General features: G+C 38.8%; 1 protein-coding gene across 2 annotated transcripts in view; it reads right to left on the reverse strand.

The window, feature by feature from the left end:
- The window catches only part of FMN1 (formin 1), a 373,318-nt gene that overhangs the window by 100,995 nt on the left and 247,128 nt on the right, over positions 1 to 25,195 (reverse strand). For both annotated transcript variants that reach the window (XM_036446920.2, XM_036446936.2), the window contains one exon: positions 1,816 to 1,908. In XM_036446920.2, the coding sequence (XP_036302813.1) occupies positions 1,816 to 1,908 (93 nt within the window). The remainder of the gene's footprint in view (positions 1 to 1,815; positions 1,909 to 25,195) is intronic.

Consider the following 25,195-nt stretch of genomic DNA (forward strand, 5'->3'; position numbering starts at 1 on the left):
CCTCTCGGAACAGGCCAGATGTTTCTTGAGAAACCTAGTAGGAAAGATACTAACACAGAACCCCAAAAGGAATTTGCAAATTCCTTTCCCAAGGCACCAAAGAAGATATTCAAGGGTCCAAATATTTTCATATTTATCTTTTTCTAACAAAAAATAAAAATAAAACTCACTATTTAAATTTTAAGAGTCAAGCTGGCTTAAGGAGAAAAAGTAAGGCCACTATAGCACACAGGCAGATAATACCCAGATACAAATATTGCAGAATATGCCAGTTATTGGATAATAGCAATTAAAAATAAAAATGGAATCTAAGTACACATGAGCCTCCTTTCAAGTGAAGTTTATACATGTCAAAAGCAGAAATTCTTAATTGGGGGTCAGCAAAGGGAAGTATTTCATGCTTTTCTTCAGTCCCTTGAGGTTACATTTACATAGTCATAAAGCAATACATTCACTTTGATAAGTCACAGGACACATAAGTGTTAGTGTCACTGCTTGCTCTCATGGCACTTTGCCTGAAAACATTACTTCCATCAATCTGAGGTTCAGCAGTGTCCCAGGGAGAGCTCCGATGTCCACTTCAGCACAAACACGCTCTCACCCAGGAGGAGGGGAAGCGATATCTGCACGAAGGGAGCAGCGGAAATGGAGTTCTTCTGAATCATGGACTGAGTTTCCCTGCCAACCTCCAAGGTGGTCTGTCCATATGGTATGGATTCACCCTGTAATAGTCTTTCTTGATGGTGTGCTATCATGTGACCTTATTAACAAATAGAAACAAGAACATTTCCCCAAATGTCCCTACATGCATTTCCTCTGGCTTTCTAGCAGATACAAAAGCTCCCTCTTATTGCACCACACTTATTTTTTTTTTCCTTATTGAAATGTAATTGGCATATAACATTATATTAGTTTCAGGTGTACAACATAATGATTCAATATATGTATATATTGTGAAATGATCATCATAATAAGACTTTACCCCATTACTCCACAGTTATAATTTTTTTTCTGGCGATGAGAACTATTAAGATCTACTCAGCAACTTTCAAATATATAATAAAGTAGTATTAACTATAGTAACCATGCTGTATATTACGTTCCTGGGGCTTACTGGAAGTTATGCTCCACACTTATTTTTGTTTCACATCTTAAGCTGAATTTGATAGAATAAGAAGTATCCAAAATGCATTAAACTTCCACATTCACTAACAACAATCAACAAAAATCCCCTATTCCTGCCAAAATCATGGAGGAAGAAGCACAACTTGATAAGCTTTCTAAGTAAGTACTGGGTTTTGTGCATATCACTCCCATCTACCAACCCTGAAGGGCTGATGGGTGTCAAATGATTGAATGTGACATTCACCTGGCCCAATGTTCTTTCCTGAAAAGTAGTGGAAAATTTACAATACAAATTCCCAAATTGCTACACTCATAAAACCAGGAAGATAATCACTATCCACCTGACCAGGGTGACTGTGAATCTGAAATGTCTGACTGAATATACTTGGCATGGATATCATTTGTCAGTTAATATGTTGTAAGGATCCTCTTGGGTTCCATGAAGAGACAAAGATAAATTCTCCTTCCCAAGTTTAGAAAAACAAAAGTAATATTAAAATTTACAACATGAAAACAGATTTGAAAGATGATATGAAAATTATAGGACAACTCCATATACATTGAGTGTGTAACCACCATGGGAAGATGGACTCATGGAATCAATGAACCTGTCAGTGGTCAGCCAGGATGCATGGGGAAGGAGGTCCCAAAGAAAAATTGTGGAATGAAGGATGTTTCAGGGCTTCCTACCTTTCTGGAAGAACTCCTCTAGTTTGTCCTTGAAAGGTTGGAGGTACTGCTTTGGAGACTCCTTGCACACCACTGCCATCTGTTTCTCACTTGCTGTGAAGAGAAGTTTGGAATTAGACTTCCCAAGCACATGTATTTACTAAATTCATGCTCTGAGCTATGCATTTGGGGATCGTGTGAAATCCTTCTTGATCACTGTTTATTCAAATTCAAGGGTGGGAGGGAAGGGAGCAAAAACAAAAACAACAGGAACAAAAGTAATTAGCTCACTCTACACCTTTCTTCAGGAACTAGCAAATGTATCTTTAATTTTCCTTTTAGAGATGCTGCAAAACTTCTGGCTTGGGATGGCGAAGTACTCTGCTTTTGGTCTCTCAAAAATAGATGCAAAAAACTACTGAAGAACTGAGGGCCCTAATTCTCTTCAGATCATACTCCAAAAGTAGGGTTTGAAATTGATTTTACAGAAATCCTCAGGTATTCCAGTTGCCTTAAACTACAAAACTGTCTATTCCTCAGGGTGACATCCATATCCTAGCATGAGAAACTAAGCCCAGGTAGGGAGAACCACATCTCTTTTCATGCTACCCTTCTCCTTTACATTCTGCTAACATATGTGAAATCATTTTATTTGTGACTTATGTCCCTACATTCCAAATTCTTAGAAAGGGAATAGTCGTTATTGGAAATAAAAATCTTGATAAATTCTTGGAGTCAAGCATTCCACCATCCCCAAATGAGGACTTGGTTGTTATCCAATATTCTGACTTCAGGGAAATGGCATGTTGTCTTTCATAAGAGATGAAGAAGGATTTTGATCTGTTTCAGGAGAAGAGATGGACATGGAGAGAAAAGGGTAGCAAGAGAGAAGAATAATTTATTTGGAGAAGAATGGCCTCTGGGGCATCTCTACTGCTTTAGCAAAGCCTCCTGAAATCACAGTGTTTGCTTTGAGTGAATGTGGGCTGTGGGCACCAAATTAGGGCTTAACTTTTCACTGAGTTTGGAACTAGTGCAGAACAAACATACCTCACAAGGAGGCAGAGGTGCCTTCTCCTATGCACCCCTCTAATCCTTTTTCCTTCAAATCTTATAGATAGTTCTATTTTCCTACAGAGATTGGATTTGGGCATAAATTATTCTTAGATAATAGGAGATAGGTTGGTTTCTAACCCTACAATGCAAATATATGGGTTACACAAACACTCATATATTCAAAGTATTCATTGAATATCTGAACTATGCCACTGTGCTAAATGTTGGGGAAAAATATTTAACCAGATCTATTGGTCATCTCTCCTCTAAAAACATTAAGTGTCTAGTCACAGAGAGACAAGGAAATCAACAAATTGTAATATAGTGTGAAATTATGGGATACTGAGTAGGGGCTTCCAATTCAGATTGGGATTGGGTGGTGGCCAGGGAAGATTCTCCAAAAAAGATAACATAAGTCGAACTGCAAAGGTCAAAGAAGAGTTAGCCAGCCAGACAAGGGAATAAAAAAAAGTGGGGAGTAATTTCAAAAGAGAGGAAATATACTGAGTAAAGAATTAGAGAAATGCATAGGTCTTTTGGGATAAGTTAAATGGTAATAGTATGACTGCAACTCAAGACATGGACCTTCTTTCTTTCCCATGTCTACAGTTTCCTGCGTTTAGATTTTGATTCAAAGGAACAAGATTCAAGGAACTGGACTTAAAGGAACTGGATCCAAAGGGATTGCAACTACTCTGATTAGGGAAGAGAGGTCAGATAAGGCCACAGAAGTAGGAGACATATAATTTTAAATAACGTGAAAAGTTCCCCTCTGAAAATATTTGAATAGATACTTCACCAACGAAAAGAAGGAAGCCATGAATAAGTTTGAGGGGGAAAGTCAAGAGTTATTTATGATATGTTAAGTTTGAGATGCCAATTAGACACTCATTATATACAAAACTCTACAGTTTAGGCTGCATGGCTGGGATAGAAAAACATTTCAGGAAGTCACATGCATAAAATTGGTATTTAAAGCCACAAAAATAGATGAATTGGTAGGGAAAGAATGTAGCCAAAGAAGAGAAGGGTTTTCAGGACAAACCCTGAGGCGTGTAAGCAGCGGAGGAGAAGCCAGAAAAGGGTAGGGAGTAAGTGGAAGTATGGAATCACACGATCTGAGAGGAAGCCCATATTGAAAGAAAGAAAGAGCAGTCAGCGCTGTGCAATACTGTTGAAAGATCAAGTGGAAGACAGAAAAGTAACCATTGATTCTAGCGGCATAGAAGTCATGGTCATCTCAGGAATAATTTTGGGGAGTGAGGGATGGAGGGAGGAAACCAAATTGGAAATGGGAAAGGTAAGTGGAGACAGATTCTACAGCCATTTGTTTAAAAAGTTAAGCCAGGAAAAGAAGAGCAAAATGAGGAACATCCTTCTACCCAAGAAGATGTTCTCTGGGGTTACTCCAATTCAGAGTGGGTGCCCCTTTCCCCAGAGGAATGTTGTGTAAAAATAAACCCACCAGGGAGCCTGAGCTCAGGGGAATCCCATGACGCTGATTCACTTCACAGAGGGAAGCCGCCTACGATGAAATTCACCTTAACGTCCCATAATCATGAGCATTCTCCATGAAAAAATTTAAGCAGAAGTGACAGGGCCAAGTGAGGACATGCCAACATGCTTTAGGACTTTTGGAAAGACTTGCGAAGCTGGGCCACCGACTACAGCCTTTGCACGGAACCATCTAAAGCGCTATTCAAAGATCCCTCCTATCAAACATCACAGCTGAATCAGAATTTCCACTGTGATGATTATGTGGTTATAGACGCAGCCTTGATCTGCGAAACATTAGCATGAAAAATACTCATTAATCACCTACTCATGACTAGGCCTAGATGGATGGGTTGGGAATGATTTGATTTATAGGGTGCTAAGCAATTCATCTATTTATTTAAAAACATCCTTGGTTGCATGAAAATCGCCATCATCAGAAGCATTCCCTTGATCAAAAGATGCTAACTTCAGAAGATCTCCTTAGAAATACATATATATGTTAAAAATAAAAATATTAGCAAAGAAGAATTTATTAACACTTTAGTAAACATTTATTTCTGAGACCTGTTTGGTAAATGCTGGGTCTCAAACAATAGACAGAAAAGTTGTGTTAAAAGGAACATTCCTGTGGATTCTGATCTCTAGATAGACTGTATAATAGGAAGCCTTGGGCAGATAGCTCCAAACATGAAGTTCCTGTGCATCTTAGGGAGAACAGCATTAATTTCTGAAAAGTATTATGAAGGTAATACAAAGAAATGCAAAAGGCATTTATAAAAAGTAGCAGGAAACAATTCATGATTCCACGACTAGGACAGTTGCCATTTCATACTCTGGTACCTGTTTTTTATGTCTCAGCATCACACAGGCCCTCCATAATTTGATAGGAGTTGCCTTTATATGTTTTTTTTTTTTTTTACACTTCCATTTGATAGAGAAATTTGTGTACCTTATTCTTTCTACTAATCATATCATGCACACTTTCTCATATTATTTCACAAAATTCACAAGCATTGCATTTAACAGCCATATAAAATTTCACCCAGTTGTAAGTGTCCTAATTCACTGAAAAATTCCCCTGGAGTTGAATAGTAGAATCCTTTCTAATTTATTCTTAGAGTGAATCATTCAGGCTTTAAGTAATATCAGTGCCCAAGAAATTCTTATTCTGAGTTTAAGATTACTTCTTTAGGATAGATTTCAGAAGTGGAATTATGGGTAAAATAGAAAAAAAAACCTTTTAGAATTCTTGATACAAACTGCTTTTAGTATAACATGAATTGTACCAAAATGAGGAAAACAAAGGACAGAGATTTTGAATATAAAACTGTGGCTTCCCTACTGCTTTGCAGAGGTGGCTAGCTACATACAAGCTGGAACTGTGCCTGTCACTGTACATGGGGCCTGTGATCCTTGCACTGAAGTGAGCAAACTCTAGAAGAGCAAACATAGAGATGACCATCCATGCAATGAGGCAATTTATTCAAAGGCGAAGACATACAAAAGTGGATGCAAGATAATGTTGGGTTAATTAATTACAGGGTAAGACTAGGTTTGAAGCCTGTCCCTGAAAGTGGCCTTTTTGAAAGGTCTTAGGAGTGACATTTAATTTGAATGTACACTGTCAATACCAATGGAGCTATCTGAATTTTGGGAAGGTCTACTGTAGATTTAAAATTTATATCAAATGCTCAGATTTAAACACATATACATATATGCATATAAATTGGTTAATCTCTTCTCAGAACCCCTTCCCTCTGAGATCTGTCAGTCTGTGGCATGCTTCCATGCCTCTGGACCTATTTGTTCATCAGTTAATTTTGTTCATTAGATTGCACATAAAAGTGAGATCATGTGATATTTGTTTTTCTTTGACTGGCTTATTCCATGGGGAATAGTGTGGTGAAGGCCTGGGGTTGTGTGGGAGCAGGATAGAGTGGGAAAAAGGGGGATAACTGTAATACCCTCATCAATAAAAATAAAAATACATATACATTTATATACTTAGAAATGCATAATTTTAAGATGCTCAGACCTGTGGATCAACAATATCAAATAAAGACATGGACACATGATTACAATTCAATCCATTTTGTGAAGAACAGATAAGAGCCTACATTTTGGGGCAACCAAGTGAGCATTAATTTAAGAAGTATTTTTAGAAAAAATCAGTGGGTAAAAATTAAGAGGTTGCTGATGGAATCAGCAAAGGCAGAGAAAGCAAGGCCCTATTGGCTAAGATGCCTCATTCTCATAGAAATGATATTAGAGGTCAAGCAATTCATCCTATCGAGCACTCAAACCAGGACAGTGGTTTTCTATTGGGAATGCTTAAATAAAAAAGACTTCCTCTGGAGCCAAAGTGCCTAATGCATGGCAATTTTTACTAAAATTAAATGATGAATTTCCTCATATATGTAAATCTTGAAGGTGACAGGCCTGTCTCCAGTATATGATCTAATGAAATGGGTAAGTGGAAGAGGTAGCAATGCTGATTTGGGGATTATTTCCTTCCAGCAGTGCAACAGCTGGCTAAAAAGAGACCAGTGATTGAGATACATGTGCCCAATACCGAAAAGCAACCTGTTTGCATGTTGCTCAAGCAGTGCAGCTGCAAGCCTTCCTTAGTGTCTCTGACCTCTGTTGGGGCCCTTGTTCTGGTTTCAGCTTTTGCTGGTCAGTCACATTAACTGTAATTCTGGAAAATGTTTACATCTAAATAAAATATGAAGAAGTAAAAGAGAAAAGATGGAGAGGCCTGAGGAGGAGAGAGAAAGGAAAAGGATGGAAAGTTATTTCACAACACACCACTGAAACCGGTGGATGAATTCTGGTGTCTAATCTTGGCGACAGGAATCACTGGCGAAGCACGAACCTGGCAACTACTGCTAATCAGTTTGCCACTGTCTTCAGATTTAATGCAATATTTGGCTCAGACCTTTTAAAAAATCCCCCATTCCAGCTAAAATATTTACACAGTTCTATGTGTCTCACTTAATGCCTGTTAAGCAATCGTCTTTTAAAACTCCACAGACACTTGTAAATCTGTCGGGAGAACTGTGGCCTATAAACAAAGCTTCATATAAAGCGGGCTGCACTGTCAATTTGGTGGGAGTTGGGATTTCTTAGATGCATTTGAAAATAATGTTGAAAATCAGAACGAGTTTGGCGTGGGTAACAAAGTGGCCAGGAATCTCGCTGTCGGGATGCTGTTAGTGTTATTAACGGGAAATCTCCAGACACTGACCTTGGCTATTTAAAGCCCCACTCTCCTGTAGCCCTGTCATTCATCTGCCTCTCTGCTGAGTTATGGCACAGGGAAAGTTACTGGTCCAGCAGCCCTGGGTCGTCTGCATCCCAGGGCCTGCACGGTTAGAGAAGATGAGGTGGTGAGGTTTGTAACAGGAGGCTACTATACGGTTGGTTCCATGCCACTTGACCATGTGTAAAAATTTTAGGAAAGATGGGAATTCTTAGAGGAAAGGGGAAGTTCTCCCCCAGGGGGGGAGACTGGGCATAACAGATTCTGAAATGCTTATTAAATGCCCTATCGTCTTTAGCCCTGATGTTAATGAGCACAAGTGATAAAGGTTAAAGGCAGGGGAGGCCTAGCAAAGCTGTGTGCTGCTCTTCCGGGGCCCCTAGGAACTTGTCCATGTCTTCAAGATGACTCAGGTACTTGTGACGGGACCTCAAGCAACTTGCCCAGTTGTTTAATTATTCCTATTAGATTAGCTTCCTTTTTATTTCCACTCCGTGTCACTGACTTGAACAAGTCATTGAGTATGATTCACAATTAATTTTATAACATTTTAAGGAAGAAAAATAATACACTTCATTTTAAAAACCCAACCCCCACTTAAAACACTCAATTTTGGTAGGAGGATGAAGAGAGGTGTGCCCAGGATTAAAAAAATAAATAAACAACAACAACAACAACAACAACAAAAAACACACTAGGTATTTTTAATTCCAAGATAAGGTTCCTTGAACAGGAGGTAGCAAAACATTTGTTCCTTGTCTTTACACTATCACCATCAGAAAGGGTTTTGCAAATTATTTTGTGAATCTGCTGAGTTCACAAAACTCTGCTCACCTTCCCACCTATCACACAGGCAGCAGGTTTAATCGCTGTTCTTAGACACAGATTACTGCTCCTGCCAGAAGAGAGATCAGAAGAGAAAATAGGAATACATTTCTCCCCTAGAAAACGAAGGCAACATTTGCGCTTAAAATGGGTTTACAAATGACTTAATATGTCAGCAAGTTTATTTAAAATTAGCAGCTAACTCCGAGCTTTGAATAAATATTTGCTCAACAAATAAACTGATTGAAAAGGTCAAACAAGGTCCTCCTGGTATTTTGGAGATTTTTTCCCCTCTGGATACATGGAGATTTGATGGTCTTCTTAAAGACCATCAAAAATAGTTAAGAAAGGCAGTTTTTAAACACAGTAAATGAGTAGTTTGAGTACATCAGCCATTGTAGATTTTCTTCGGGCTTTCCCCTTTCTGTGCATTATGGCACTGGGAAAGTTACTGGCCATGTACACTGAATTATACATAAATTCAGCTGGTTTTATCTCTATACTCAATGATTTCCTGAAAACTATACCAAATTATCAACTTGTATGATTAAAAACGAACAACTCTTAAATGGTCAAGGGTGTCTCGAACTTCAGCCTGCTTTATATGCCCCATTTCATTCCTCAGAAGAACTCTCTGAGCTTGGTCCTATTATCATCCCTATTTGTAGGTAAGAAAAGTGAAATCTGAACTAAAGGATGTCCCACCAATTAGCCTTGTGATGTCTTGCTTCATACTCCCAAACCATCTACTGGCAAGTGCCAGGAACTAATGGAGTATCTATGAAAGTGCTTTGCAAAAGTTAAGGAATAAGGCAATGAAAGCTAAAAATCACCAAGCATCACCAACTGGGACCCTTTCATTTTAAATGAAAAAATAGAAGGCTGGAGAGGTTAGATGAAGGGTAGGAAAAGGTAAGGTTATTCAATGGCACAGAGGAGACCAGAGCTAGGGCTGCTGATCCCAGGTAAGTCAATGACCTTTCAACAGGTACTTAAAAAGTAGAGTTACAGTCTATGACCTCTATCCATTTAAAAGCAATGCTGCGGCTAAGAAATCTGAGAGAAATAAAGATGTTGGCAAAACTCTAATCCTCTTTGCTGGGCTTAACAGGTCTCCCTCTAACTTCCTTCATTTGGCAGTTTGACACACAAAGACTCCATCTGTGACGTGTGAATTCTCCCTAGGGTCCAAGATACACAATTTTTTGGGGCAAGAAAATATTTTGATATTCACAAAACCACCCACAAATCTATTTCTGTGAAGAAAATGTCTTTTTGTTGTTGTTAGGAAGGGTTTTTTCCTCCACTGGTTTTTAGACAGAGTGGAAGGTAAGGGAGAGACAGAGAGAGAGAAACATCGATGTGAAAGAGACACATCAATTGGTTGCCTTCTGCACACACTCTAACTGCTCTCCTGCTGGCCTGATTGTCCCCAACTGCCCTCCCCTTGACAGCCCAGTCACCCCCAAATGCCCTCCCCTGCATATTTCCTCTTTATTACATAGGGTTTTTCTTTAACATATTGGACAGCCCTAACTGGTTTGGATTAGTGAATGGAGCAATGGCCTGCAGACTCAAGAGTCCCAGGTTTGATTCCAGTCAAGGCCATGTACCTTAGCTGGGGGCACATACCCAGTGGGGACTGTGCAGAAGACAGCTGATCGATGTTTCTCTCTCATAGATGTTTCTAGTTCTTTATCCCTTTCCCTTCCTCTCTGTAAAACATCAATAAAATATATCTAAAACCCCCCCCCCCAAAAAAAAAACAAAAACATTTAAGGTTCCTCCATATCTACCTGGCTGGTGTGACTCAGTGGCTGAGAACCCTGGCTGGGCAGGGAGGGAATCTCTGCATGGTGTGGGCACTGCTGCTGGCTTGAGACCCCAGGCTGGGGGTGTGGGCCCAAACCACCTTTTGGTGCTGGAGCATTCCCAAGAGGCTGCGGGCGAAGTGGATGTCCCCATGTCACTATGGTTCCCGCCCCACCCCCAGCCACTTGGCTCCTGCACTCATAGGCTCCGACTGGCCAGGGGGCGTTCTGGGACATCTGCTGCTCAGGGCTTATGGGCCTATAGGCTAGGAGTAACCTGGATCCAGAGGATCTTGCTGTTGCCTGGAAAATCCAAGCCTCCCTCCTGCTCTTTGTGGCTGTAGACATCTTGGTTGGGTTTATTTGCATACTCACTCTGATTGGATGTTGGGCATGGCTGGTGGGCATGGCTTGTGAGTGTAGCAGAGTAATGGTTAATTTGCATATTACTCTTTTATTAGGTAGGATAGGCTTGGCAATCAAAAGACCCAAATTGGGTAATCCCAGCCATATTGCTTCCTATGTTGGAAATCTGTTTTCTCCACTCTATATGCCTGCCTTACCCACTTTAAAGAATGAAGTTCTAGGTACAGGTATTCTATCACCATTATAATTACCTTAGTACTTTTTTTGAATGGGACATATAGAAGCTACTCTTGCCAATGACTTGCCAAATTAATGCTATTTTACATTGCTTTTACTTGTATTTTAAAAAAATATTTTTTAAAAACATTGATTTTTAGACAGAGGAAGGGAGAGGGAAAGAGAGAGAAACATTGATGTGAGATCATAACATTGATTGGCTGCCTCATCCACACCCTCCAAGGGGATCAAGCCCAAAACTCTAGATGGCATGTGCTCTTGACCAGAAATCAAGCTGAAACCTCCTGGAGCACAGGCTGATGCCCAACCAACTGAGCCATACCAGCCAGGGCCTACTTGTATTTTCTATTCCTTCTATAGCATGCTGAAAGTTTGTAGCTAGAAGGCTTCTCTCTGGTTTTCCTGGGAAATTCTTCCCACGGTTGAGTAGAATCCTTATCAAGAGCAGTATGCTGTTTCTAAACAAGTGGAAAAAGTTAAAAATACTGCTGTTAAGTACAGGTGTAAGAGATCAGTGAAGACTGAGGAGACATGGCAACTCAATGCAATGTGGTACTCAGGGTTGGATCTTGGAACAAAGAGAACTAATGGATACACTGGTGAAACCCAAATAAACTGTGCCAGTTCCTTTGTTTTGATGAATATATCACAACAATGTAAGATGTTGATGGGGGAACTGTATAGGGGCTATATAGAAACTTTCTATACTATCTTTGCAACTTCTATAAATCTAAAATTATTCCAAACTAAAAAATTTTTTTAAAAGCCCATTTTTATGATCATGTGAACATCCTGGCTGCTGGACAGCTTAGTTATTTGGAGCATTATCCTGACATGCCAACATTGGGGGTTCAGTCCATCATCAGAGCACAAACAAGAAGCAACCAATAAATGCATAAATAAGTGGAACAACAAATCAATGTTTCTCTCACTATATCTCCTGCTCTCTCTCTCTCTCTCTCTTTCCTCTCTCTCTTTTCTTCCCTCCCTTCTTTCCCCCTTTTTTCTCTCGCAAATCAATAAATAAAAATGGAAGAAAAAAAGGTATGGGCAAGACATATGTAAAAGATTGAGAATAATTATAACTATCTAGAAAGATTCTGTGTTGATATTTGCAAAAATCATGACTCCACTTTAAAAATTCAGAAGGAAATCACAGCTGGTCTATTATAGATGTGGAGTGTGTAGGAAAGACCCATAAAACTCCATTCAACAGATCTATAATTTAAAAAAAAGCTTCAATCCTGCACCAAAAGACAGATGAATGCTACTATATTTAACTTGTTTTAGATTAAAGGTTAAGGAATGTTATATTATTTACTATGATTTCTGATTTGGGCTAACTTTGTTCCATTAATCAACCATACTGGCTAAGATTTCTACTTATAAAAATTACTAAACGGTATTAACATTAGTTTTTGAGATCAAACCTGATAAGATTTTACAGTTGACTTTAGACCCTGTATATGACCAGAATTCCAGGAATTTTTAGCTGTTCTATTTAACTAAGTCCAGGGAAGAACCCAATAAGCCTTACTGCATAAGAACTGTAGAATGCACTGAAATAGCATAGTAATAATAATCACCTTAGAAACTCAAGAGTTGGAATGCACTTTTAAAATCATCCAGCACAACTACCCTCTTTAATGTTACCTGTCCTGCACATCCACCATAACACAGTCTTCTAAGCAGAAGTGGGCGAGGCACTCGCTACCTCTCAAGGCCATCAGTCGTCCCTTTGGGCAGCTTTAAAAATCTGTCTTCCTAAACCTGTTTATGCTCATTTGACATCTTTGCCCATAGGAAACAATCTAATTTCTCTCTGGTAGCAAGGTCAGTGATTACCTGCAGTAAGCTTAGCCTTTTTTTTTTTTTCCCCCCCCCCTTATTCATTTGCTCATTCACCCACTCAACAAATATTGGCTAAACAGCAACTACGTGGCAGGTACTGAGCAACACATAGTAAACATAAACACTAAAAAGGTCATTGGATCCATTGGAGAAGGGGAGGGAGAGAAAATTCACAAATAAATAGACAAACAGAAAATAATACAGTATCAAAACTGTGGGCTATAAAAGACAGAGACTATTAAAAGTGGCTGCTGAAGTTTGGGGGTGTGTGTGTCAGGGAAGGCCCAGGGCATGGAGATATCTACATGAAGAACATTCCAGGCAGAGGAACAGCTGCCCCAAAGGTCCTGAAGCAGAAACAAGCTCGCTGTGTGGGAACCCAAAGAAGGCCCATGAGGCTGGAGTTCAGTGGGCAGGAGGGGAAGAGGTTCCGTGCGATGAGTGAGGGAAGGTGGACGTGGACATATTGTGTAGAAACTCAGAAGGCACAGCTACATGTTTTGAAGCTGGATTTTATTCCAAGAGCAATGAACATGAGCCAACAAAGTGGCCTGACCTGTCTGGTGTATGGAGCCTCCGTGAAAGGGAGGGCAAGTGTGGAAGCAGGGCTCCTGGGGAGGAACCTGGTGCAAAGGCCCACGCGTGGAGGTGGAGGGCAAGAAACTGATTCAAGGCATGTTTTGAAGGAAGAGTCAATAGGATTGGCTTATGGACTGGATGTCAGATATAAAGGCACAAAGGGAATCAGGAGAAAGTGTTTTCCTTTTGCTCCTACTCTGCAAAGGGGCTTCCTTCATACAACCCCCCTCTCAAATAATCTGGAGAGGGCAGGATACCCTTCGTTTCACACAAGGACACTGAAAGGTGGGGGTTGACACTTCCGGCCAAGGGTGACACAGCTGCCGAGGCACGCGTTTGAATTCAGGGATTGTGACTCAGGCTTTTCCATGACAGTAACCTTACTTCAATATTTTATGTTTCTTATTAAAGAAAAAACAAAATAAGTTCTATTTACTGTGTTGATTTATAAATAAGGATAAGAAACAAAGTGCAAACTGAGAGGAGGGAACCAGGGCAACATAACTCATCCTTCCCACCTACAGATGTCACAATTGTGACTTCAAAGAAAAACACAAACTTCTTCCATTAATTAAAGAGATGAATCGGGTTTCAGTTTCCGTGTCTCCTCTCCTTTCCATACAGCTTGGCTTTGAAGGCGTTCCATTTGGGAAATGTGTGACCTTTACCCATCATGCTGCACTTAATTGAATGCTTTGCATCAAAAGTCACCGCGCTAATCAACATTTTACATCCACTGCCCTTCTGAAACTCTCACCCCAGTTCCTTATGTCTGTTTAGTTGAAATAGTTTTAAAAAAATAAATCATATCAAATTTTTTCTTTTATTATTTCTAAAACTTTGCTAGCAAAACTAAATATTTTTAACACCATGGCAACGTGGTCAAGACTCTGGCTAATGTATCCAGTCCGTAGCAGAGTTCAGACTCAGCACACCATGGCAGTGGACAAATGGGCTAGGAGCAGGAAAGAGCCATGGATTAGGCACAGTCAATAATCATTCAAGGCATGTCTTCTGGAGCTTCCTAAAAGGTGATAAACTAGCCAGGCTTGTCCTAACCGATCAATTTCCCCTCTCTGTTCTAGGACTCACCAATATGCACACGTTGAGCAAACTGCATGGCTCTGAATGAGATTAAGTCATACCTCCCTCACTTTCGCAAGTACTTCCTCAGTCATCTGTTCATCTGACCCTTCCTCTATCCCTCAGGGTTGGACAGGATCACCGAGGTTAAGTGATTTGTCAGAGTTGTATGGCTTATCATGTGGTTAGTAACAGGCAGAACTAAATTTTTAAACTGTATCTCTTATGTCTCAGGTCGGTACTCCTTTCCACACACTAGCTTCCACTGTTGAATTTAACTAAACTGTTATAAATGCTGTGGGATTTTATTTTTTGTATATTTATTTATTACATACATGCATGCACATAGTTTAAAAAAAAAAAGAATTCTGTGCAATAGACAAAGAGCAGATCCCAATTTCCAGTCACACCCACCACACGGGAGTCCCTCAGAATATAGCAGCACTGTGACTTTCAGACTAGTATCCAGTGTTGACATTTTTATGACTTTGCAAAAACAACTCCCAGTCCCAGCTGATATATGTAAATTCTGGTTAACTCTCCTTTTCTAAAACACTGCTGCCCAAACTACCTAATCCATAATTTGCTTTGCTTTCTATGCATTTATCACTAAATGGGCTCCAAAGTTACTATTATAGTTGTGTAAATCCTGTCAAAGAATTCAGATAAATGAGACTGCATATTTCTCAAGAATCTTCTTCATGGTTCTTCTGACCTAATCTAATCTGGAATGTTTGCTCTTCGAGCCTGGTTGTTATCCTGAGCTCGCTGTCTGTGGGCACCCCTTCACCTCCCTTTTCCACTGGATTTTTTATTTCCTGTCACCTTTGTCTTCCCACTTGGTGGTAAAGCACATCCTCTAGCAACATCTTGAGGATGGTTGCATGGAAGGTAGGTTTTTTGAGAATTTACATGACTGAAAACACTTTTATTCTACCCTCATGTTTGATCAATAATTTGGCAGAGTAAGACTCTGGAATGATTTTCCCTCTGATCTATTTCTAGTTTCCAATGTTCCATTCTGCTTGCTGATTCTCCCTGTGTAATCTCTTTCCACATCTCACCCTTTCCTCTCCCCAAAAAGCTTTTCTTTTTGGTCCGAGCATTCTGAAACGCTCTAACAATGGTATGGATGTTTTATTCTCTGAGCCTTTTAAAATTAGGAACTTGTAAAAAAATAAAAATTAAAAAAATAAAATTAGGAACTTGTGTCCATCTTTTTATGGAAAATGTCTTGAATAATTTTATTGATTTATTTACATATGAATGTTTATGAATGCATATCTACAAGTTTACATGTGAGTTTGTGTTGTGTATAAGTCTGTGGTAAAAATTGTATTGCTTCTCACTCCTGGAATAGAATTCAGCTTTCTTGTTTGGCTAATTTACTTATCACTTGTCCATCTACAGAAATATTGTGGTCATGGTTTTCTCTCTTGTTCTGTGCTCTTAAGTTCATGATTTTAAAGAACTCTCTCTACTTTTATTTTACTAATTTTCAAGAGGAACTGAAATCCCACAAGAGTGTTCAATTCAAATGAGTGTTCAGTTGGCCATCACTTTTCAGAAGTCCCAGAGTTTTCCAAAATGTTCCTCTTTTCTTCCTAAAGCCATACTGCTTTTGGACAATGCACATATGAATAGTTAAAGAGATATTCACTTTCATGATGAGATCTAGTTTTTCTCTTTTCTTTTCTCCCTCTGATCATACTAGGTGGTAGAAGTCATTCATCCTGCAAATCAGGGCTGGCTCCAAGCACAGAAGCAATGGTCTCCTCTGCTGTGTGACTTTTACAAGTCCTGGAAGGTTCTTGTACTTTCACATCTATGTCAGAAGCCATGTAATTTCACAAATGGAAGTCAAAACCACGTGGGTTGCCTTGGAGTGCCCTGTAATACTCTGTTATTTGTCTGACTAACCACATCGGGACATGTAGGGACAAAACATAGGCTAGATAATTGTCAGAGAGATAGTTGAAGAGTGAGTATGTTGGAGAAACCAAAAGAGACTGAAAGGCAGGTCACTGGAGGATGGAGATTATGACAGGTAGATTAGTTGAGTGGATATGGGTAGAGAGAAGAAAAAGCCTAATTCTAATCCAAAGATTATTTGTATTCCCTGTAGAAGATGAACTAGAGAACTACGTGGACCTTATTCTCCAAACTTTATTATCCTAGATCATTTGTTAATGTCTGAGGGTTGGGTCTGCAAATAGTAAAAGATTAAAGCATGATATAGTGGAAAGAGTATAAGCTTTGTAATCAGATAAACCTGTTTCAAATCTCAACTTTGTCATTAGTAGTAAAGTTGCTTCAACTTCTTTACTGTAATAATGCAGGCAGTAATTGTTTTGAAGTAGTTTTAACAAATAGAAATGATGAAAGCAAATTTGGTAATTGATCATTAAATGGTAACTTGTCATTAGTGATTGAGGAAATGGACAGGCACCGTACCCTTATATTTATTGCACCTGAGTCCATTGTCTACCCCTGCAGGGATTTTATGAGAGATTATTTAGAATTGTCAGCACATAATGGTAATAAAATGTGAACCAACTTTTAGTAGGTTTTAATATTTCTGCGAAATTCTGGACAGATGTGCCAGGTAAAAAACAGGACACCAAGTTAAATTTGAATTTGAGGTAGACAAGAAATAATTTGTTTAGTGTAAGTGTGTCCCATGCAATACTGAGACATACTGATCTCAAAAAAATCCCGTTTACCTGAAATTCAGATTTAACAAATCTGGCAACCCTGAGGGCATCCCATATTGCATGCTCTATAGTAGGTTCCCTGACTATATTTATTGCAAATACAAAGGAACAGCCATTACAGACTTTCTTTAAATTGTTTCTTTTGCTTCCTGAGATAATATCAATAGGCAATCATTTTTTAAAATTTCTGGCCCAGTCAGCATGGCTCAGTGGATGAGCATTGACCTATGAACTAGGAGGTCATAGTTCGATTCCCCATCAGAGCACATGTCTGGGTTGCGGGCTCCATCCCTGGTGTGAGGCCTGCAGGAGGCAACTGACCAACGATTCTCATCATTGATGTTTTTCTCTCTTCCTCTCTGAAATCAACAAAAATATGTTTTTTAAAAATCTGTTTTGGGATCAGCAATACTGACTTAAGTCAACCAAGGCCACATTTTCATCCAAGTGTTGGACAGATACATAGATTCTAGGCTGGGGAGAAGCCAACACGGTTTCAGAACAGACAGAGTCAAAGAGGCCAATGGAGAGGCAAAGTGAAACCAAAAACTGGATAGTCACCCTGGCTGGATGGTTCAGTTGGTTGGAGCATCATCCTCTACAACAAAACGTTGCAGGTTAGATCCTGTTCAAAATACATATCTTGGTTGCGAGTCTGATCCCAGTTAGGGAATGTGTTTGGAAGGCAATGTTTCTCTCACTCTGATGTTTTTCTTATTTTCTCTCTCTCTAAAAATTAATTAAAAACAAAACAAAACAAAACATATCCTCAGGAGAAAATTAAAAAAACAAAACAAAAACACACACACAAAAGCAGTCATGAGCAAGAGGAAGTGCACGTTCTGCTAACTGCCCTTTCTACCTTCCTTCACCATGGGGACACCAATGCTCTGCAGGCAGAACCATTTGCAGATGCCATCAGTGCTCAAAGTGTCAAACTGCATAGATGGAGTTACACATATGTTGTTATATATGCGATTTGATATGTATGCTATATTGTTGTATTGACAACTAGCTTCAAAACTTCGTATGTCAAATTTGCTGAAGATGATAACATCATAGATATTTTTACACTTAAAAATGTCAAATTTCATACAAAAAAAGGGCATTTGTGGAAAATTTTAATTCATTACTTTATTTTGAAGAAAAAGTGCTGGTGAATATTTTGGGAAGCTTATGGTGAACACGCTCCATCTCAAGATAGTTGTGACATTGCTTTAAAAATGATGATTTTGATGTGAAAGACCAAGAATGTCCAAGTCAACAAAAAAATTTTGAAGACCAACTATTACAAGCATTATTGGATGAAGATTCGTGTCAAACTCAAAAACAACTTGCAGAAAGATTAAACGTTGCTCAGCAAACAATTTTCAATTGTTTACAAGCAATGGAAAGATTTTAAAGGAAGGAAAATGAACAAAAAACAAATGGAAAATCGAAAAGTCATGAGTAAAATGTTGCTTCAACAGCACAAAAGAAAGTCTTTTTTGTATCGAACTGTGACTGGCGATGACAAGTGGATTTATTTTGAGTATCCCAAATGCACAAAATCATGGGTTGATCCAGGTCAACCATCAACATCAACTGCAAGGCCAAATAGCTTCGTAAAGAAGACAATGCTCTGCGTTTGGTAGGATAAGGAAGGTGTGGGGTATTATGAGCTTCTAAAGCCAAGTGAAACCATTAATACTAATTACTACTGACAACAAATAATCAATTTGAACCATGCTTTGATGGTGAAATGACCAGAATGTGCTAGAAGTCATGGCAAAGTAATTTTGCTTCATGATGATGCACCATCACACACTTCAAAACCCGTTAAAGACACGTTAAAAGATCTTGCCTGGGAAGTATTAGTCCACCTGCTGTATTCACCAGACCTTGCTCCTTCAGATTACCACTTATTCCTATTGATGGCACACGCACTTTCTGGGCAGCACTTCAAAACATACAAACAAGTAGAAAATTGGGTTTCTGAATGATTTGCCTCAAAACAAAAAAAGTTCTATTGGGACAGTATCCACAAATTACCTGAAAGATGGAGGAAATGTGTAGCTAGCAATGTACATTACTTTGAATAAAGCATTTTTTTTGTTTCTCTTGAAATTATCATGTTTTCTTTGATTATAAAATCTGCATTATTAACCGGTACCCTAATATTTGCTCAGACACTTAAGTGAGCTAAATGGCAAAAGAGAGGACTCTTTCCACCTTTCAAGAGAAACAACAGGTAGTCTACTGCTTACCATGTAGTTTCAAACAAGAAATATTTTCTAACATGCAAATAATATAGCTCATAGTGATTAACATTACAAATAATAGATTAATATGTAAAAAACTATGACTAATCCTTAATCATAGTACTCTACCTGTCTATAACTGAGAGTTGACCATAACTTATGTGTTGTTGTTTTTACAGATTAAAATATATGTAATTTTTATTGATTTCAGAGAAGAATGGAGAGGGAGGTGATAGAAACATCAGTGATAAGAATTAGTGATCAATCACCACCTGCACACACTCTAGTGGGAATGGAGCCTGCAACCCAGGCATGTGCCCTGAGAATCAAACCATTACATCCTGGTTCATATGTCAACACTCAATCATTGAGCTATGTTGTTCTAGCTAACATTTTTTAATTGATTTTTTTAGAGGAAGAGGAAGGGAGAAGAGAAACATTGATGTGAGAGTGGCACATCAATAGGCTGTCTCCTGCACGCCCCCTACTGGTGATCGAGCCCCAACCTAGGCATGTGCCCTGACTGGGATTCAAACCAACAACCTTTCAGAACATGGGATGACACCCAACCACCTGAGCCATACTAGCCAGGGCGATAACTTACCGTATTTTTCGGACCATACGACGCACTTTTTTCCCCCCAGAAGTGGGGGGAAAAAGTCCCTGCGTCTTATGGTCCAAATATAGCCTACACATATACTTAAAAAAAAAAAGTTTTTTTACTTGCCCGGCTCTGTGTGGTCTCTGTGTGCTTGCCCGGCTCTAAAATGGTTCTAAATGCTGCTGTTTACTTTACAGGGTTGATTACATGTGTTTATGACTGTGATGTTGGGTTTTAATGCACATAAAATATTTTAGGACACTATTTGTTTCAGAATCTTTTTTTCTTCATTTCCCTTCTCTAAAAACTGGTGCGTCTTATGGTCCGGAGCGTCTTATGGTCCGAAAAATACGGTATGTTTTTAAACTTGATTTTAATTGTAAAAATTTCATATGCATATCCTAATAGTCAAACTATTGCCACTACACCAGTCTTAGCCAAGGACCATGAGAAATGTATAAATGTTCTCACTTCATGATTTCACATGTGTAGGTGTGTGGTTTCCTCCCTAATTTCCCCTCTTTTACTGATTAAAATGGTTTTGACTGTATGATCTAAATAACATGTTAGTATTTTTGGTGAGCCTTTAGAAGGAAGTGGAGTTAAATGAATGAATTCAATCTGCCATTTTCATCTGGACAATATTGACTATATTTTGACTATAATTTCAACATTGACTATAATTTAGAAAATCTACCACCACCCCTCCCCCAACAAAAAACAACCACTCTTTCTTGAACTGTTACTTTCATATATGTATGAATTTATATCCTTCTATAATTTAAATTTTGAGTAGAATGTTTAAGTACTAGCATTATACAAACAGAGGCTCATCTGGATGATATAGGATTTATCTGGTCACTTCATTAAAATAAGGACATCAGAATGGAAAATGCCTACAGATGTATTTCAATATAAAGTTAGTTTAGAACTATTACTATTCAAACTTAAAATGAAAATTTTAGCATTTTTCAATGTCTGGACTATGAATTTCACATAGCATCTCACTTTAAAAAGGCTTAAAAGAGTTAACATTTTAGGATAAACATTTATCAGGTAAACATTTATAGAGTGGTAACAGATATCAAAAAACTCAACAGAGACTCTTGCCTTTCCAAAAATGTACAATATAAGTGTATTTCTAAATATTTCTAAATGGCTCATCAGAAACGACATGTTCAAATATATAGTCTTAAATATTTAGGGAAAAAGACATCATTGAAATGATCTTAAAACACACACAAACTTGCACCTCAGCCAACATTCTTAGATAAGTTTGTATATCTTACACTGAGGGTTAACTGCTAATTCCATTTTCCCAATTTATATATGCAATAACAGGGTTCAAAATGCATCATTTTCAATGCAGATATAGATCATAGTTAGCTGGTTAAGTAGCCCACCCTTAATGACAGGGATTACTAAGTAACTTTTGTTAGCTAAAATGACAATTTATTTTTATAAAAATAATTTTCTAACTGATTTGAGAGAGAGAGAGAGAGAAACATCGATTCGTTGTTCCACTTACTTATGCGTTCACTGGTTGATTCTTCTATGTGCCCTGCCAAGGGATCAAATCCACAACGTTGGCATATAGGGACAATGCTTTAATCAACTGAGCTACCCAGACAGGGCTATTTTTCTTCTTAAACTTTTCAGAATAGGATGACTTTTCAAAACCTATCTGAATAGTTCTGTCTTATCTTCCAACAATAAAAAAATCATTAACCTTCTTACTTTCATAGCCAGAGTGAATTTTTCATAATTAAATACTATTGCAGGATGATGTGAAACAAATGTGGATTTGGGAGTGGTGACACTAGAGTAATTTTGAGTAACACTAGGGCTATTCATTTTGGCTTTCAGGCATCAACACTTCCAAGAGGATGCGACCCACACTGTTTACATGGATGACAGCTAAGGACAGTGTGGTCAGGGAGGATTAAGAGCAACATTAATGGGCAAAGAGCACAATTGTTTATCAGAGCTCCTCCTGTTAAGGTCATCCAGGAATGACACTTTAATAAATAGTTGTGTCTTTATATTAAAAACTTGATAGTCAACATCGTTTCTTAAGCTATATTTCACAGAATGCATGTTCTGCAACATATTACTAAGTATTTAGTGAAAGAAAAAAACACACAAAACATACATATACACACAATGTTTCATATTTTAAGTTGAGAAATGTTGCTTTAAAAAGGGATAAATTGTGGTTTTTGTGTGTGTGTGTTCTTTTTTTAATTGCAGAACTTCCTAAAATCTTTAATAAGCTCATGTGCACTGTGAATTACTATGATGTGATTTCAGGATAGAGCATATTTCCAGGTTTATCGGACTAGCCACTCTTTCTTTAGAAAGCACTATTCACACTTTCTGCAGTACTGGTGAGCACTAGTACCTGGGAAATCCCACATCTATTGCCTCAACATCTGTGTGTGTGTGTGTGTGTGTGACTGGTATCAACTGACACAATCAGAAACGCACCTTTGGTGTGTTTGTTTTCTATTGCTACTATAACAAATTGCCACAAACTTAAGTATCTTAAAACAACATGAATATATTACATATAGTTCCCATATGTTAGAAGTCTAACCAGGGTCTCACTGGGCTGAAATCAAGGTGCTGACAGGCTGCAACCCCTCTGGAGGCTCTAGGGAGAATCTATTTCTTGCCTTTCCCAATTTTGGAGGCTTCCTGCATTCTTTGGTTCATTGCCCACTTTCTCCATCTTCAAAGCCAGCAACATCACATCTCTCTGATCATTCTACTGTACTACCTCCTGCTGACCACAGACAAGGAGTTCCCAACTTTTAAAGATCCATGTGATTAGATTAGGTGCACTTGGCTAGTCTAGGTTAATCTCCCCATCTCAGTGTCAGTAAAGTCCCTTTTTGCCATGTAAGGTAGCATGTTCACAGATTCCACAATTAGGGTTTGGACACCTTTGGGAGCCATTATTCTGTCTACCACCACATAGGTTGATAATCATACTTTCAAAATTTTGGCCAGCAAGGTTGACAAGTATGAAAGAGAGCAACTATTCCTACTGCTTGCTGGATTTCCCCCAAATATTACTTATATCAGGAAAATCAAAATTATCATCTCATTAAGGGCTGTAGAACAGTGAACAAAATTTGGAACATGTTCCCAAGCACCAAGAACTTGGTTCTGTTTCCACAATGCAGAGAAGAGTGTACAGTGCTCTGGGAATTCAATTCTCCATAAACAGCCAGCTGGCTGACCAACATTATGGGCCTGATTCTACAAGTTGTGCATTTTCCAGTAAGAGGTACTCACATACCCCCAGTCGGCTTTATTAAAGCTTTCCTTACTCAGTCAGTGTGCATTCATGACCTCCTATGATGTATGTACTATAATTGCCCCATTTTGTGAGTGAGAAATTAATACACTCTATGGTTGTTACTTGACAAGATCCTACTTTCACCAAACCGGTAAAAAATGCATCTGATTCCAAAGCCTGAGGTCTTAATCTTATGCAATACTGTGTCTATTCACTTTTATAACCCATCTCTTCCACAGATCCTCCCTCTTTTATCCCCAACCCAAGAGTTTCCTTATATGATTCCAGGAGTATGAATAGATACAGTTGTATTCATGCACATGTTCAGTGATACTCTTTCTGTATTTTTATGAGTCCTAATGCCTTGATTATATATATGCCTTTCTGTTTTGATCCATGATAAGGTATAGAGACTGCTGGGCCACTGGCAGGATATGTCATTAGCACATGGCTTAAAGTCACATCTAGTTTTAAAATGTAGCTAGGTTGTCACCTGTGAAGTAATTTAGCATGTTACATGAGCACCATTAACTTCATTTTCCTCCTCTTATGAGAGATTGGTAATAATATCTGCTTCAGATGGTCATTGTAAGGATTCAAGAAATGATATATGCAAAGCACCTGATAGATAACAATAATGTATTATTATTGTATAATGCAATAAACTGAAGTTGATATTACTGTCATCAATTCCTTGCAGTGTTTACCAACATACTGTATTTTCCGGCGTATAAGATGACTTTTGAAATGAAAAAAAGTCAACCGAAAATCGGGGGCAAAAAACCAAAATTGCACAAAAATTACCTGCAGATCTTGACAGCAAAGTAAGTCTTTTCTTTGAAGTGGGGGGTAGTCTTATACAGCGAATATAGGCCTAACCTATGTTTGTAAAATTAGGGGGTCGTCTTATACACCGGAAAAGAGTGCTATTCAAAGTTCTTGTCTCTATGAAACATGCTTATTGAAAACCTCTACTTAAGTCAGTGACATTTGTCCAGCCAACAATCCTAATTTCATTCTCCTACTATGATTAAGGTGTGGTTCAGGCTACTCAAAACAAAGTTCTCCTAAAGGGCCACGACTGCCGGGAGAACCGGGGCTTGAGACTTCTTGAAATTTGCTAATCACATCTGGTTTAGCTTTAGACATTTTCTGGGGTTTTGCCAGCAGCCACGACATTTTAATGGCTACAATAAACCTCAAAGCCTCATCAAATCTTTGCTGTATGTGTGAAAATTATGTCCTCTTCAATTAAACATTCAATCTAGGCTCACACCACGGCCTTATGGGAAAGGCGGTGAAACCTGAATGGGGACGGGAGATGAAACGGACCGCCACGACTCTGGCCATCTTGCCAGATGGTATTTAGAAGAAAAAGAAATTCATTAGAGAACCAACGGCCTGTATTTTCTTTAAATATTTACTAGGTACCTTTCATGTGTTAAAAACACTGGCATCCCTCAAGATTAGCAGGGATTTTTTTTGTTTAAATATTCAATGTGTGTGGGGGAGTCCTAGTTTCTTCAGTCGCCTTTATGGTACTTGCTTGGTGAAGTCCAATACAAAGAAGAAAAATAACTGTGATGATCTGCTTTCCTTCCCAGGGCAGCCCCTCCAGCTGCAGAAGTTTGATATCTCCTTAAAATGGACTGAGAAAAGTGTCGGTTGAGTACTGAGATCTGCAATGACAGCTAGGATTTCCTTAGAGAGAATAAGAGACACCAATGTGGGGAGCTTTGGGGAACCCCTGCCTGTCCACTGTCTCCCTCATTTACTCTTCTCATCCCTTTGTTACTTATCATCAAACGCACGGGTGTCTAGGGTGTCTAAGGAAGGTGCCGAACCAGGATGCCTTAAAGAGGAAGTCCCTGGAAAGAAGGCCGGGGAGGAGGAAAGATCACATGCAGATCAGGCTTCTGTTTAAAAGACAAGAGGAGCAAGCGGGCCCAGGCTGTCAAAGGGGCCAAGAGCTGGG

The sequence above is a fragment of the Pipistrellus kuhlii genome, unplaced genomic scaffold (assembly GCF_014108245.1).
Source record: "Pipistrellus kuhlii isolate mPipKuh1 unplaced genomic scaffold, mPipKuh1.p scaffold_m20_p_1, whole genome shotgun sequence".
NCBI classification, from domain to species: Eukaryota; Metazoa; Chordata; class Mammalia; order Chiroptera; family Vespertilionidae; genus Pipistrellus; species Pipistrellus kuhlii.